This window comes from Puma concolor, chromosome D1 (assembly GCF_028749965.1).
Source record: "Puma concolor isolate L17-30 chromosome D1, mPumCon1.1.hap2, whole genome shotgun sequence".
Classification (NCBI taxonomy): Eukaryota; Metazoa; Chordata; class Mammalia; order Carnivora; family Felidae; genus Puma; species Puma concolor.
In genome coordinates this window covers 106762203-106778965 of record NC_141676.1, presented here as the reverse complement: position 1 = coordinate 106778965, position 16763 = coordinate 106762203, and the positions used below count along the sequence as shown (strand labels likewise).

The window sequence follows — 16763 nt, the reverse complement described above, 5'->3', positions numbered from 1 at the left end:
GATTTTTAAGAAAGGAAAAATGGATGTTAAGTAAAGCGATGATAGGGAAAAGGATATTTTCATGGTCTCAAATCTTCCCACAAAATACTTGCCAATTACAAGGAAAAAATGGCGACTTCACAGTAGAGAAACTTGGCAGACACCTACCTTAACTGTGTAATCACAATTAATTTCAACAATAATGTGATGTATCAGCATCCTGTGTCTTTCGATATGATGCACAGAGAAGGGTATTGTATGTTTCAAATCCATAACCTGAATTTGATCACTAAGAAATTTTAGACAAACCCAAATTGAGGGACAGTGTACAAAATAACTGGGAAGTATTCTTCAAAATTGTCAAGATCATGAAAGAGAAAGACTTAGCCAGATTGAAAGAGACCAAAGGGACAGGACAACTAAATGTCGTGTGAGATCTTGGACCAGAGAAGGACAGTAGGTCAATTGGGGAAATCTGAATAAGGTCTGGAGATTATGTAATAGTACTGTGTCAGTGTTAATGTCCTGTTCTGTTGCTGTTATGGACGAAGTGAACATTTGGGGAAGCAGTTAGGTAAATGGGTATAGGGGAGCTCTTTGTACCATTTTTGGGAGCTCTTTGTACCATATAGGGGAGCTTTTTGTGCTACTTTTATGTAAGTCTGAAATTATTTCAAACTGAACAGCTAATGAAATAAAAAATAATACTTAGGGGTTTTGAATAACCCCCTCGTGTAGGTCAATAATGTGTTCTGGTGGCCAAGGAAGAAAGGAAAAAGAAGAACGAAGAAGGAAAGAAAAGAAAAATATCTTGAATGAGGAATCTTCATGTCTCCTTTAAACTCGGAGTATTGTGTTAGGTTCTAGATGTCTCAGTTTCAGATAGATTTAGACAGAAGATCAGTAATACTTGAAACCATTTTGGGTAAGGAATGTGAGCTTGGCTTGCAACTCTGGATGTGCATAGAAGAATTTAAGGAATATTGGTATAACTGGGCCCCACCCTCAGAAATTCTAACTATTCTCTAGTGGGCCCCCGACGTTAGTATTTTTTTAAGTTTTTATTTAAATTCTAATTAGTTAAGATATAGTGTAATGTTGATTTCAGGAGTAGAATTTAGTGATTCATCATTTATATATAACACTCAGGGCTCAATACAGGTGCCCTCTTTAATACCCATCAGCCACCCGGCCCATCCTCTGCCCATCTCCCCTCCAGCAACCCTCAGTTTGTTCTCTATATTTAAGAGTCTCAGGGTGCCTGAGTAGCTCAGTCAGCTGAGCGTCTGACTCTTAATTTTGGCTTAGGTCATGATCCAGGGTTGTGGGATTGAGCCCTCAGTAGGGCTCTGTGCTGAGTGTGGAGCCTGCTTAAGATTCTCTCTCTCCCTTTGCCCTTCTTTCCTGCTCGTGTGCACTCCCCCCCACCTCTCAAATTAAAAAATAAAAGAGCCTCTTATGGTTTGCTTCCCTGTCTTCCCCACCGCCATGTTCATCTGTTTTGTTTCTTAAATTCCACATATAGGTGAAATCATATGATATTTGTTTTTATCTGACTTATTTTGCTTAGCCTAATACACTCTAGGTCCATCCACGTCATAGCAAATGGCAAGATTTCATTCTTTTTGATGGCCGCATAATATTCCATTGTATATGTATACCACATCCTTTTTTAAAATTTTTTTTAATGTTTATTTTATTTTTGAGAGAGACAGAGACAGAGTGCAAGCAGGGGAGGTACAGAGGGAGAGGGAGACACAGAATCCAAAGCAGGCTCCAGGCTCTGAGCTGTCAGCACAGAGCCCGATGCGGGCTTGAACTCACAGATGGCAAGATCATGACCTGAGCCGAAGTCGGATGCTCAACTGACTGAGCCACCCGGGCACCCCTTATATACCACATCTTCTTCATCCATTCATCTATCAGTGGGCATTTGGGCTTTTTCCATAATTTGGCTACTGTAGATAATGCTGCTGTATACATCGGGGTGCATGTGCCCCTTTGAATCAGTATTTTTGTATCCTTTGGGTAAATACCTAGTAGTACAATTGCTGGGCAGATATTAGTATTTTTAAAAAGCTTCTCCAGTGACTCAGCATTTACAGAACCCCTTGGTTAAGGAATTGTAATGTTTAGCTAGGAGAAAACTCAGGTTAGCTCTACAAGAATCATATGGGGGAACTTGGGAAAATAAAGCTTTCTGAGTTCTACCCTATGGAAAGAATTTGATGGGGGTAATGTCTACATGTCTTTGTTTTTTTAAAAGCTTTCTTTGTGATCTTGAAGCACAGCCAGGGGTGGGAACAGTAGGCTGGATCAGTGCTTCTCAAACTAATGTGCATATGAATCACTGGGAGATCTGTTTAAAGTGTGGGTTCTGATTGAGTAGGGGTGGGCTGGAGTCTGAGAGTCTGCATTTCTGGGGGAGAAAGTGGTGTAGACTAAGGGACCTTCCATTCTGAGAGTTTGAGGGAGGTTCACTGAAACTTCAGGGATGCATTTATTTAGGTGATAGTGTGGTTGAGTGGAAAGAGCATTGGCTTGGGAATTAGAGTTTCATATTCATGCTTTATTGTCTGGTGACCTGGAACAAATGAGTTTACCTATTTTGAGTCTCAGTTTCCAATTAGCAAAATAGATACAGTAAAATCTTCCTGGCAGATTAGCACTAGGGAAAATGTGTTTAAAGGACCTAGCAGAGGGGCACCTGGCCGGCCCAGTTGGTGGAGCATGCGACTCTTGATCTTGGGGTCATGGGTTTGAGTCCCATATTGGGCACAGAGTTTACTTAAAAATGAATGAATGAATGAATGAATGAGTGATCTAGCATAACCCTTGACACAGAGTAGGTGTTCAGAACAGTGGTGACTATTATTATCATTTATGCTGTAGAATCCTCTTGTTGGAAACCAGAGGTGAGATTAATGTGCATGAAAAGTACTGTTAGAACCTCTCATCAGTTTTGCCTCAGACACAACTTCTATTCAATAGCCAAAAGAAGGCTGTGGTTACTCAAGTAGAAATGATCTTGGTCTAACATAAACCATTTGTTCTTGTCTGCCCCTGCATTATTAGCTTTTGCAATCATTTTAAGTCTCGGCCTGATGAAATGTGACAAGTGATTCACTGACTCAAACAAATATTTGTTGTGCACCTGCTACCCTAAAGTCCAGTACTTCTGAGTTGTTGTGACTCCCTGCAAAGAGCATACTTCGGACCTGAGCTCCTTTGAGCTCACTGTTCCCTTTGCCTCATTTCCTCTTTCAGGAACCTCCCCCCACAACCACAAAAGTGTGGGCTCAGGTTGGGCTTATGATCTCAGCACCGTGTGTGACACTGGACGTCCTCGGGGAGATCAGAGCTGGGCTGTGGGAGGGTCAGGGAAGGCTTCTTGGAAAAGGTGATGCTTGGGCTCAGCCTTAAGAGGAGACTGCAGGCTCAGGGAGGGAGAGTGGCTGGAAAGTGTGGTGCGTTTGGGGCACTGCACATGGTTTGGACCAACCGAAATGCAGCAGGCAAATGGGAGGGTAGTGAGTAAGCAGAGCAGAGGCAGCGGCCAGCACATGACAGACTAAATGCAGCCAGGAAGGTTGGATTTTATCTTGACAAGAGAGGCCAGTGAAGGATCTGAAGCAGGAATGTGTGGAGGGTGGGTTGAGGATGATAGTAGATACAGGGAGACTGGTTAGGAATTTTATTATTTTATATATGTGTATATATATGTATACACACATGTATATGTGTATATATATACGTATATACATATATATACACACATATATGGTTTTTTAAAAGTTATTTATTTATTTATTTATTTATTTATTTATTTATTTATTTATTTATTTTGAGGAAGTCAGAGACAGCATGAGTAGGGAAGGGGCAGAGAGAAGGAGAGAGAGAATCCCAAGGAGGCTCTGCACTGTCAGCGCAGAGCCCCACATGGGGTTCAAACTCACAAAACCGCAAGATGGTGACCTGAGCTGAAACCGAGTCGGATGCTTAACCAACTGAGCCACCCAGGCACCCCTAGGTGTTTTATACCTAAGCCAGGGTCAGATCCCAACTGTTACCCTTAATGCCTTTTTTGGTCCTAACTCCTTTGCTCCAGAGCAGAGTGGTTTACTACAGAGGTACCCTTTGATTCCCACGGTGCTTGGGCTGTGCAGCAGGAGCAGACCTTGGGCAAGGGTCTGGCCCACATTAGGCAGAAGTTGTGGCCACCCCTGTTATACCAAGTGAGTGGGGTAGCACGATGCCCTTGGTCAATGCTTGGACCACAGTTAGGTGTTTCCATACCAGATCTGCTGTGTCCTGGCTGGGGCTTGGGGATGTTCCATCACTTCTCTGAACTTCATCCGTAGAATGGAGAGGATACTGACCCTTCAGTGTTTTTGTGAGGATTAATTAGATGGTGATAACGATGAAAATAATAATGACTGTTAAGCAAGCATCAGTTGCGTGGCAGGTCCTGTCCCAGGCACCTTCATTAATACAATAAAACACATCAAATTCCAGAACTAGTGTTTAGTTCATGTAGACACTCGATTCCTTCCCCTACTGCCTGCTGATATGGCACTTCCTACAGTTTGTCAGCAGCTGATAGATTATTGCCTTAGTACTGTCTTTATAAAGGACTTCATTTATTGCCACAAATCGACACATAGAAAATAACGAAGATTTAATTTAAGCTCAGGAAGCAATCAGTGGGTAATTTCCAACATTTTATTGAAGAAGTACTTGTGGTGTAGAAATCAACTATTCTTCAACCAGCTTGTAATATAATACCGTTAGCCCTTGAACCTAATGTTTAGGGTCAGGGTCTTGGGCTTCTACAGAAACCAGACAGAGCTGCTGATTGTTCTGGGATATTGTTCGTGTGCTCTTTTGATATTTAAGTGTCCATCTTCAGAACAAATGCAAAATTAGAATAAACACCTGGATGCAAGCTTTGGTAGGGGACAAAATGGACTATGTAGGGGGACCCGAGGGCTGGGATGAGTTGTGTGTCCCTATCTGGGCCCAACAGGCTTCTGATGATACTGGGTTTAGCTTTGTCTGACAATAAATGAAAGCCCATCCCCCCTCCTGCCCGCCCCCCGCACCACAACCTCTGCCCAAGTCTTCAGGGTACTGCTCACCAAAGCTTTTCTTTTTCCTTCTTTGTGCAGATTTTAGGCAACTAGATCCTCTTTGACAACATAAAGCACGGATTAACACTAACTCTGTAGCAATCCCAGGATTATGGGCTCAGGAGAATAAATCTCGGGTTGACAGTGAGATGATTTCCATTAAGTCTCATTGTGAAGAACATAGTGATGGGAGAGGTTGTTCTGAGCTGGCTTGCTGTTGTTTATTTCTGATTCCCCAAGACCAGCCTTATGAGTATCAGTGTCCATTGTGCATGTGAGAATGAGTGATTGTTCTTGAGAAGCACAATGGGTTACTGGCAGCAGTGATCACACCCAAAAACTGGCTGTGCTTCTCTACTGGCCCCCATCCATGGTCAAGGGAGCAAAACTCAAGGAAAGCAGGAGTCCTACTCACTGAAACACTTATCTGTTTCTCCGTGTCTACACTGCCACCAAGTCAGCGGTTAGCTTTCCCTGAAGACTAGCAACTAGCATAAAATTAGAGATTTTTAGAACATGTTCCATGTCTCACCATCTTTCTTCTTTATTTCCTTGAAACCTCCTCCTCCCTCTGGATGTGGATTTCCCACCGTAGTCCAGTCTCAAATGTTGCCTCAGAGGGTGCAGGGCAAAGGAGAAGAATCACATTCCTTTCCCTTATTTCCACCTTTGATTTTCCAGCAACAGCTCCAGGCGTATGTGGCCTGGGTGAATGCACAGCTCAAGAAGAGGCCAGCAGTGAAGCCGGTGCAGGACCTGCGACAGGATCTTCGGGATGGGGTGATCCTGGCATATCTCATCGAGATCGTTGGTCAGTGGGCCCTGGACCGATGCCAGCACAAACCAGAACATGCCTTCTTTATCCTCCATGTGCCCTTCCGAGCAGTTTGCTTCTTCTTTATAACATATGGAAATGGAAGTAGAGAAGGTTTAACATTCTTGCCCATCATTAACTCATTTATTTATTAGTCAATAAACAGTGTGTATTAGGCTTTGGGAATGTGATTGTAAGCACAGCCTATGCTCTCAGGAGTCTCCCAATCTAGTTGGAAAGACTGGAAAGTGAACTCATTCCATTAATGTACTTAGGACTCTGATAGAGTAAGGACAGATAGGAGCACCTGGGTGGATGGAGGTGCCGACCCAGTTCTAGGGGCTCAGCGGTGGCTTACCAGACACACCGATGTCTAAACCGAGGCTGGAAAAGGAAGTAGGAGTCAGGCAAGAAGAAGGAGGGTTCCCAGCAAAAGGACCCCTTCTGTGAAACTACCATCATGCCTCACAGAAGGGTTTCCATGAAGAGCCCTGGATCTGTTGCCAGTTGCTCTTATTGGATGGTACCATACCCTTCTTTCTACAGCATTTGTCCACAGCTCTGTTATTACTATGTGTTCCCACGCACTGAGCGGTGACTGTTTACCTCTCTCTCCCGTATAGACCGAGCTCTTATTTAAGAGCAGGTACAGTGTAACTTTTTTTTCTGTTCCCACACCTCCTACCAAGTGCCTGGCACGTAATAGGTACTCAGACATTACTGTTATATTCATCAGCTGACCTTGCTTAGAATCCTTGAGAGAGTCACTTGCTCCGTCCTTACAAGTGGTGCAGAAGGAGCCAGGTTTGCTACAGGCAGCCTCTCCGTGACTGCCTCACCGGGCCAGCTCATGGATTCATCAGGGCACTCGTTTCTAATGAAAATAACGATGGTAATAGTAATAGCTGCCATCTGTTGGACACTTTTTAATCTCATTTCATTTCATTTCCTTTGATCGTCAAGCCTTGAGAAGCACGTACTATCATCCCTGTTTTCAGGAAACAAGCTTAAAAGAGAAGATTTATAAACATAAATAAATGAATTCCCTGAGCACTTAGAATAGATGAAGCATTGCGCTAAGCGTGCTACCTTGGATGGTTTATACTACAGGTGTGATACAGGTACTACCATTTTATGCCATCTCTCACGAGGTTGAGAAGGGCTGGGCAATTGCACAAGGCCACATAACTGTACGTGGCAAAAGCTAGACCTGCTTTAATTCCAAAGCTCATTTTATTTTTAAAAAAAAAATTTTTTTTTCAACGTTTATTTATTTTGGGGACAGAGAGAGACAGAGCATGAACGGGGGAGGGGCAGAGAGAGAGGGAGACACAGAATCGGAAACAGGCTCTGAGCCATCAGCCCAGAGCCCGACGCGGGGCTCGACCTCACGGACCGCGAGATCGTGACCTGGCTGAAGTCGGACGCTTAACCGACTGCGCCACCCAGGCGCCCCCCAAAGCTCATTTTAAACATTATTTTTCACTTGCTGGAATAGATTATACTTGAAAATATAATCAGACAGAAAATGCAGAAGCTACAAAAGGATATAAAAGCCTTTTTTCCACCCGCACCAACTACGTGTTCTTTCTGGAAGCAAGTAGTGTTAGCAGTTTCTTACATTTCTTTTCAGAGATATTCTATGCATATACAAGCAATATGAATATGTATTCTTTGGTTTCCTGAAACCCAGATTCTTAAATGCTGCATTTTATTGTGATTTTGCTATATGGAAAAACTCGCTGAATTCACTGCCTTGTTCCCTGTTCTTTCTTTAACAAACCCTCACTGGGCTTTTGATCCCACCTCTCCACTTACAGTGCTCTCATCAAGGTCACAAACTTTGCCTTATCCAGCCCAGTGGCTCGGCCTCAGTCCCCATTTTATTCGACTTAGCAGAACTTGACACGGTCGGTCACTCCCTCCCTCCTTCAAACACTCTCTTTTCTTGGCGTCCAGGACTCTCCTTCCTTACTGGCTCCTCAGCTTGCTCTGCTGGCTTTTTTTCCTCCTTCCTGACCTCTAAATGTTGAGACCCTCCACATTCAGTCCTTATCCCTTGTCTTTTCTCTGTCCCCAAGTGATCTCCTCCCACATCTGCATCTTAAGCTCTAAACTTTTCCTTGAGTTCGAGACATGAATATCAGCTTCCTGCTCAGCATCCCAGCCTGGCTGTCTAAAATGCGACTCTACCTCCACATGCCCTAAGCAGAGCTTTTGATACCCTTCTCTCCACCAACCCCTCTATCCTCCAGATTTCTTCGCCGAAATCACACACGGCGGCTGTTAAAGTAGAACTCTTGGAAGTTGTCCTTGATTATTCTCTTTTCTGCCTGTTTTGTACCCAGTCCTTCACATGTGCTGTCTGCTTCATATTAAAATTTTACCTGATACCTGGCTTTTCACCTGTCAGCCTTTCCCACTCAAGCCCAAACCATTATCCCTTGCCTTGACAAGTTTCATTTTCTAACTAATCTCCCTGTTTCTGCTTCACATAAATTAAGCCCATATAGAGCCAACTTTTTTTTTAAGTTTATTTATTTTTTGAGAGAGAGAACATGTGCATGCATGCATGGGGAAGGAGCAGAAAGAGAGGGAGAGAGAGAACCCCAAGCGGGCTCTGCACTGCACTGTCAGCGCAGAGCCTAACGCAAGGTTCCATCTGTTCATGACCTGAGTCGAAACCAAGAGTCAGACGCTTAACCAACTGAGCCATCCAGGCGCCTGTAGGGTCAACTTTTGAAAGCACAGATCACGTAACGTCCTTGCCTCAAACTCTCCATTGGCTGCCCATTACTCTTAGAATAAAATTCAAGTTCTTTACTTTGGTCCACAGAGCCTTAAATGATATGGCTTTGTTTACCTGTCTAACTTCTCCTAGGACTTGACTCCTCTCTCTCTCCACTCCAGCCATGCTGGGCTTAGAGCTGCTCTTCAGAGAAGCTGAGCTCATTCCCACCCTGGGGTTTGGACTTGTGATTCCTCAGTCCAGAATGCTTCCTCCTTGAATCTTAACATCTCTTACTATTCATGTCTCTGCTTAAATATAGTATCATGATCCCACACTTTTTTGTTTTTCCTCGTAGCACTTATCACTACCTGAAATTCTATTAAACACAAACTGGTTAACGTGATCATCTGTTATCCCTAGAAATATAAACTCTGTGATGGAAGGGGCTGTGTCCGTCTTGTTTATTGTTGTTTCACTGTTGCCCAGAACGGTACCTGGCACACAGCAAGATGCTCAATGAATATTTGTTGAGTGAATAAGGGGACACAAAGTAACTTCACAGGCCCCTGGATACAGCTTTGAAAATTTGAAAGCCCACCAAAAGGACTTTGCTCTCCTAATCCGCCATCCAAATTACAAGCACCAAGGCCTAACACACTTGCACATTTATATATAATCTGAGCATTTACATCGAATATTCCTTTTCTCAGTGTCTGGCTATTATGAAACTTTGGTATGGTTCCTCCCTATAACTTCACATATTTTCTCTCTTTGAACAGCAGGAGAAAAGCTGAATGGGGTACAGTTGAGTCCCAGTAACCAACAGGAGATGAAGAACAATGTGGAGAAAGTGCTACAGTTCGTGGCCTCCAAAAAGATTCGTATGCACCAGACTTCGGCTAAAGGTCAGTGCCTCATCACGTCTGGGTCAGCTTTACCCAGTGATTATGAGCCTCAGAAGGACCATCCGTCGTGTAGCCGAGGGTTCTGAGTAGACTGGAATAGGATTAGGTCCGTGGCCTCATATCATTTTTCCATAAAGAGAGTTACCCTCTTGGGATGGGGCGATTCTCAAAATCTGAGTGCTTTTGAAAACCTGGGTGGAGATAGACATTCTCTATTCATTTTAATTGAATAAAGGTTTGCTTGAGTGTGTGTACAAAAATTAATCGAGTAGAAATGACAAGACCGGAGTATTAACTTTAGAATGTCTCATTTAAGGGGCACCTGGGTGGCTCAGTCAGTTGAGTGTCCGACTTCAGCTCGGGTCATGATCTCATGGTTTGTGGGTTCGAACCCCATGTTGGGCTCTGTACTGACAACTCGAGCCTGGAGCCTGCTTCAGATTGTGTCTGCCTCTGTCTCTGCCCCTCCCCTGCTTGTGCTTTGTCTCTCTCTCTCTCTCTCTCTCTCTCTCCCTCTCTCTCAAAAATAAGTAATAAAAACATTTAAAAAAATAAACTCTAGAATATCTCATTTAAGTTATCAAATTGAAGATAGATGATGTTTTCCAAGTTACTTGGGTTTCATGCCCAAGAATTATTTCAAATCATATTAGCTTTATTTTTTTCCATCCAGTTTTCCAGAAGAAAAATATTTATGGCTTTTTTTTTTTTTTTTTTTTTTTTTTTTTTGGATAACACAGAATATTTTGGGCAAGAGGAAAGGGGCTCTGGGACCTCTGCACATACCTTCTGTTATAGCCACACGACCAGAAGAGGACACTGCTCAATTCACTTTGAGCCCAGGCTGCAAGGAAGCAATTGTTTAGGGTGTCTTGAAAGAGCACAGGCTCCCTGGCCCTCCCGCTGTTTCTTTAGAACTGATTGTAGATCTGGTTCTGTTTCAGCTTCAGTTTCTGGGTCTGATGGCCCAGGGCTCTGATGAGAAAGGGGGCCAGAGGGAGCCTTCCTTCTGTGTTGGATTATTGGCGTTCTAGGTGTTGGGGTCATTCAGGTCGGCCGATTCTTACCATTGAGAGCACCCTGTAGAAGGTATCAATCAATCTTTTTCCAAGCCTTGCATATTTACAATGCTGTGAAACTAAAAGCATGAGAGTTTTACCCATTCCCTTACGTGAACTTTCACCAGACCTATCACATTGGTTTTTTTTGTGTGCATTCTTTTTTTCTAGGGCAAAATTTAGGGTGTCGTAATGTCCGTGCTCTGGTCCCCATGAGGGGTGGGCTTAGGGATCTGGCCCATTAAAGTTAGCTATTTTGAGGGAACACCGCCATTGAGGACATCATTGTCTTTTACCTGGAGAAGGGCAGCAGTTCCTAATTAGTCTCACTGCCTCCCATCCATCCGCTCTCCACACTGTAGCCAGGATGATCTTTCTGCGAAGACATATGCCCCTACCACTGCTCTGTGTGTGCAGGTCCTTATGGGAGAATCCAAAGTCCTTCCTGGGGCTTGCCCTGCCCTTTCTGACCTCTAATTTCTCCCCTTGTGGCCTCACCCCCTCACCCTCTTCCCCTTGCACTCTGGGCCCTAGCTGTGCTGTACTTTTTCCACTTCATCTGCCACAGTGGCATGCATAGAAATATAATGCAAGTCACATACGGAAGTTTCTGAGAGCCATATTTTTTTTAAAAAGGAAATAGAAGATAATTTTAATAATATATTTTAACCCCAAATATCCAAAGTATTATCAGTGCAACATGCATTCAGTATAAAAGCTATTAATGAGATACTTTGCATTCTTCTTTTTTTGTACTAAGCTAATGAGATGTGTTTCAATCTGACTTTTTTTTGTGCTAAGTACCACCCTTATAGCACATTCAATTCAGACTATATCTTTAAAATTTTTTTTTAATATTTATTTTTGAGAGAGAGAGAGTGTGTGTGAGCGGGTGAGGGGCAGAGAGAGAGGGATACATAGAATCCAAAGCAAGCTCCAGACTCTGAGGTGTCAGCAGAGCCCGATGCAGGGCTCAAACCCACCACCTATGAGATCATGACCTGAGCCCAAGTCGGACGCTTAACCAACTAAGCCACCCAGGTGCCCCCAGACTATATCTTTTAAACGCTCAGTAGCCACATGTGGCTAATGGCTCCCATATCAGATGGCACAGCAGTCGTAGGTCATGCTCTCTCTCACCTCTAGACATTCACGCCTGCTCCATCCTCTTGGAACACTCTTCTCCTCCTTCATCTGATGAACCAATCAAGTCTCACTTTAAAACTTATTTCCCCTATACTCTCTCCCTGAGCCCTCTAGACTAGACAAGATGCCTCTACTTTGAGCTCCCAGAGAATCCTGTACTTCTACCGTAACACATTACCATACTTTGTTGTAAATGCTTGTTTTATTTTTAATGTTTATTTATTTGAGAGAGAGAGCACACATGAGTGAAAGCAGGGGAAGAGCAAAGAGAGAGGGAGACAGAGGATCTGAAGTGGGCTCTGTGCTGACAGCAGAGAGCCTAATTCGGGGCTCGAACCCACGAACTGTGGGATCATGACCTGAGCTGAAGTCGGATGCTCAACCGGCTGAGCTATCCAGGCGCCCCTGTAAATGCTTTTAAATGTTCTGTCTTCCTGTTGAACATGGCTTTGTGAGAACAAAGACCTTGACTGCCTCGCTTACCTGTATCACTAGCAAATGTGTGTTCAATGAGTGAACCCTCTGCCTCTGTCTTAGGACCTCTGGGTGTGTTCTGTCCCTCAGATATTGTGGAAGGAAACCTGAAGTCTATCATGAGGCTGGTCCTTGCCTTGGCAGCTCATTTCAAACCTGGCTCCAACAGGACAGTGAGCCAAGGACGGGACTCCAGAACCCCTCTGCAGAGTCACCAACCACACTGTGCCACTGCTGTGGCCCAGGGGGCAGCTGCCGCTCTGGCCGACGTGTGTCATGACATGTCACGGTCGGGACGGGATGTCTTTCGATACAGGCAGAGGTAAGGGTAGAAATCTGGGGCTGGGAGCTTGTTCCTCTCTGAATTTCCTCCTTTAAATGATACTGTGCAGTAGACAGAAGGATCACCCAAACAGCCCCACGCCGCAGAAGAGAGCAAGGAGTGTAGGTCAGAGAGGACACTCCACGAGAGAAGAGCCCTTTAATTAATTCATGTTTTATTTTAGAGAGAGAGAGTGCATGCATGTGCACGCAGGGGAGAAGGGCAGAGAGAGAGAGAGAGAGAGAGAGATGTTTTTAAATATTTATTTTTGAGAGAGAGCGAGAGGGAGAGAGTGAGAATCCCAAGCAGGTTCCTCCACGCTGTCAGCCCAGAGCCCGAAACGGGGCTCAAACTCACAAACCGCCAGATCATGACCTGAGCCAAAATCAAGAGTTGGACGCTTAACCAAATGGGCCACACAGACGCCCCGGGAGAGAGAGAATTTTAAGAAAACTCCACACTCAGCGCAGAGCCCAACATGGGACTTGATCCTATGACCCTGGGATCATGATCTGAGCCAAAATCAAGAGTCGGATGCTCAATCGACTGAGCCACCCAGGCACCCTGAGAAAAGCCCTTTAATATTTTTTAAAAAATTTTATATGTTTTTATTTATTTTTGAGAGCGAGTGAGAGAGACAGAGAGAGAGAGACAGAGCACGAGCTGGGTAGAGGCAGAGAGAGAGGGGGACACAGAATCTGAAGCAGCTCCAGGTTCCAGGCTGTCAGCAGAGTCCAGCGTGGGGCTTGAACTCAAGAACTGCGAGATCATACCCTCAGCCGAAGTTGGAGGTTGAAACTCCTGAGTGACCCAGGCACCCCGAGAAAAGCCCTTTTAAAATTTTTTTTTTTTCCAACGTTTATTTATTTTTGGGACAGAGAGAGACAGAGCATGAACGGGCGAGGGGCAGAGAGAGAGGGAGACACAGAATCGGAAACAGGCTCCAGGCTCTGAGCCATCAGCCCAGAGCCCGACGCGGGGCTCGAACTCACAGACCGCGAGATCGTGACCTGGCTGAAGTCGGACGCTTAACCGACTGCGCCACCCAGGCGCCCCGAGAAAAGCCCCTTTAAAAGAGATGTTTATGTTGCAGTTAGCAGAAAGTAAAGGAATCACATTTGTAATTTTTTGCTCTGATGCCCAGATTTTTAAATATATGCCTTTGGCACGGCGTGTTTTCTGCACCGGGAGATGTGTGGGAGCAGTGTTCAAGTCATCTGGGGGAGTCTCCCTAGAATGTATGCTAAAGCCAGCCTGTCCTGAAGGAAGTCATGGCAGGAAACATTTTGGGGGTTATATGTCTGCTGGGAGAGAGCAAGACCCTGAGGTGTTGCAGACCCTAGGGAAATCCATCTGTCTGTCTTCCCTGCTGGGTGTCGAGGGTCTTTAAGGCCGGGGCTTGGCCTTACTCCTCCTTCTTCCCCTGGCACTCTCAGAGTGGCCACTACCAGTTCTCGTTGAGTGGACCCGAACTGAAAGACTGATGCCCTCTCCTTTGCTGGCATCCTCCGGCTTTAGGAACAACAGCGTGGACGAGGAGATTGAGAACCCGTACTGGAGCGTGCGAGCCCTGGTGCAGCAGTATGAAGGGCAGCAGAGGTCCCCGTCTGAGTCCAGCTGTACCAGGTAAGTGCGGCGCCAACTTCCCACCACTGCCGTCCTGGTTAAAGGTGGAATTCTGGGGGATTCTCAGCCTCAGGTAGCAGCACAACAGGCTTTAAGGCTCCTAAACCTTTTCTCTTTCCCTCAGTTTGTTTGACTTCAAAGGGGGTAGTCTTCGGCACTGCTTTGCGGTTTTGTGCTGGCAGGCAGGCAGGGAGGGTGGGGTGTTGGTAAATTTCCCACACAAGGAAGCTTTTTGTGCAGAGCCTCAGTGTCACTGCTTAGGTATGTCCACATGGGGGCCTGTGAGGGCCCAGCCCCTGGTTCTGATACTTGCGTATCAGCTGCCCCCGTTTATGACAGCCAGTTCCACAGCATGGCCTTTGCACCTGAGCTTAACTCTAAGCATGGCCTGAGAAGGCTGTCTAACACTTACAACAAGAGAAAAAACTGAGCAGAGTTGTCTGAGAGCATGAGAATGTTCCAAACTTTCATTTATAGGGCTAGGAATTGCAGCAGATTAGTGTGAATTTGAGTGGGCTAAGATGTTTGTGACTCTAGCAGAAAGGCCATCTGTATCTCTTAGAGCCAAGTGCAGAGACCAAAACAGGACACAGTGCTCTAATAAAAGCCTGATCGATGCCAAGTGCAGTGGCAGAAAAAGACTACTTTCCTAGCTCATGTAAATCATGCTCCATAAATACATCCCCAGAACATGTTAGCTTATTTACTAACTTCATTTCATAGCTGAATCATACTTAATTTATGCTCTTATGACCTTTTCTTTCCTACCCCAACCCAGCTTAGCCTGTTCTCATTACAACTAAGTGTTCCTTGTCTTACATGTATCTTATGTGCATTTGTCTTCTTCCTATTTCTTTTCCACATAAAATTCTGTCTTAGATTGATAGACCATTTCTTAATTTATTGCAGTCACATGGAATTCTTCCCAGCACTTCACTAAACTGATAATCTTGCTCAACTTTAATTTTCACCTTTAATAGATTGCCTTTTTATTTATAAAATTTACATAACATAAAATTAGCCATTAATCATTTGGAAGTGTACAATTCAGTGGCATTTAGTACCTTCATCATCTTGTGCAGCCGTCACCTCCATCCAGTTCAAAGACATTTTCATCACCCCAAAAGGAAACCCTGTACCCATTAAGCAAGGGGTGTGCTAGTAGGGAGAATCTGAGCCATTTCTTCCTTGCTTGCTCCTTAGACTATCACTTGGTACAGAATCAAAGGACATTTCATTGTATAATGAGATCTATAGCTTCCTGCATGGCTACAGGCCTTTCACTTTGTTGTGCCTGCCAGTGAGAGAGAGAGAGAGAGAGAGAGAGAGAGAGAGAGCAAGAGAGCGCCAGGGGGGAGAGAGGGAGAGAGAGAAGTCTGCATTTCTTCCAGAGAACACCTGCTTCCTTCCTTTCTGGCAGAACTCAGACTGGGGCCGGGGCTGTGACACAGCCGGAATTAGGGACCCACTGGAAATCGGGCTGTAGTGGGTAGACAGTGACAGTTTTCTGGGAGGGGGTCAGATAATAGTTCGCATTTCCCTTTCACTCCTTCCTGGTTTTTAAATTTTTTTGTAAGCTGACCGCTCACTCACCTCTTTGGGAGGCTGGGTCAGCACCTTGCGTTTTCCTCCATGAGCTCCCGGACCCAGCAGGCTTTGGAACATTCTTCCCGCCCACCCCCTTCCTCAGGGTGAGGCCATCTCATGGCTTAGGGACCCCTGAAGGCCCGAGACCCCGCGATGTAACTCTGAACGGGGAGTGGCTCGGAAGATGGGGAAGGTGGCCCCCTGCTTCTCCAGATTCCCCGGCGGAGCCCTGACCGCCTGTTGCTCCGTAGACCTCGGGCGGGCCGGCCGGCCTCTTACTGTGTCCACGCAAAACGACCTCGGGCTGGGAAAAAAGAACACGCGAAACGCCTTTGGGAAGGTGGGAGATCGGCGTTCGGCGGGTTTCCGGGCGCGACCCGACTCTACACCGCGCTGGGCGCCCCCTCCCTCGAGGAGCCGGTGACACCGGCCCCAGACCTCCGTGACCGCGAAGGGAGGGGTCGCGAGGAAAAGGCGTTTCCAGCCCCGGGGCGCCCGCGGCCCCGCCCTTGCCCCGCGCCGGGCTCGCGCTCGCGCCCCCCCCCCCCCCCCAGCCCGCCCCGCCCCGCCCCTGCCCGGTCCGAGCCCCGCGCCGCCCGTCGCGCCGCCAGCCTGGAAGCGGGGGCGGAGCGGGGAGGGGCGGGAGGCGGTGCGGAGCCCGGGGCGCCCGCGAGCTCGCCGCCGGGACCCGACCGCGCAGCCGGAGCCGCGGGCGGCGCTGCCCCACGCGGGCTATGGGGTGAGATGCCCGCGCCCGGGGGCACGCCCGGAGTCGCGCGGCCGCCGCGATGCCGCTGGCAGGGACCCGCAGCCTGCGAGGGGAGGTGGCTTCCGCCCAGGCCGGGCTGCTGCAGCGTTTGAGCGGCCGGGACAGCGCGCCTGAGACCCGGCAGCATCCCCGTCCCCGGGGCCGGGACGCCCGCCTCCCTGCGCTGCCGACTCTCTCCCGCGGTCGCGGCCGGCAGCTCTGGTAGGCAGCCTGCCGGTGGAGT

At 46.5% G+C, this 16763-nt stretch overlaps 1 protein-coding gene and 1 long non-coding RNA gene across 15 annotated transcripts in view; one reads left to right on the top strand and one right to left on the bottom strand.

Moving 5' to 3' along the window:
• DIXDC1 (DIX domain containing 1) overlaps positions 1-16763 on the top strand; it is a 73635-nt gene that overhangs the window by 26470 nt on the left and 30402 nt on the right. For 12 of the 14 annotated variants that reach the window (XR_015241352.1, XR_015241353.1, XM_086679119.1 and 9 more), the window contains 4 exons: positions 5790-5919; positions 9433-9558; positions 12327-12558; positions 14077-14184. Coding sequence is in view for 12 of the 14 variants with exons in the window: in XM_086679115.1 (XP_086535241.1) it covers positions 5790-5919; positions 9433-9558; positions 12327-12558; positions 14077-14184 (596 nt within the window). In the remaining 2 variants the exon portion in view is untranslated. The remainder of the gene's footprint in view (positions 1-5789; positions 5920-9432; positions 9559-12326; positions 12559-14076; positions 14185-16763) is intronic. The other 2 variants (XM_086679116.1, XM_086679120.1) reach the window with 2 other exon arrangements.
• On the bottom strand, positions 6668-16263 carry LOC147576974 (uncharacterized). The gene is made up of 3 exons (XR_015241359.1): positions 15778-16263; positions 10345-10638; positions 6668-6928 (listed from the first exon to the last, which is right to left on the bottom strand). It is a non-coding gene; the product is annotated as an uncharacterized LOC147576974 (long non-coding RNA).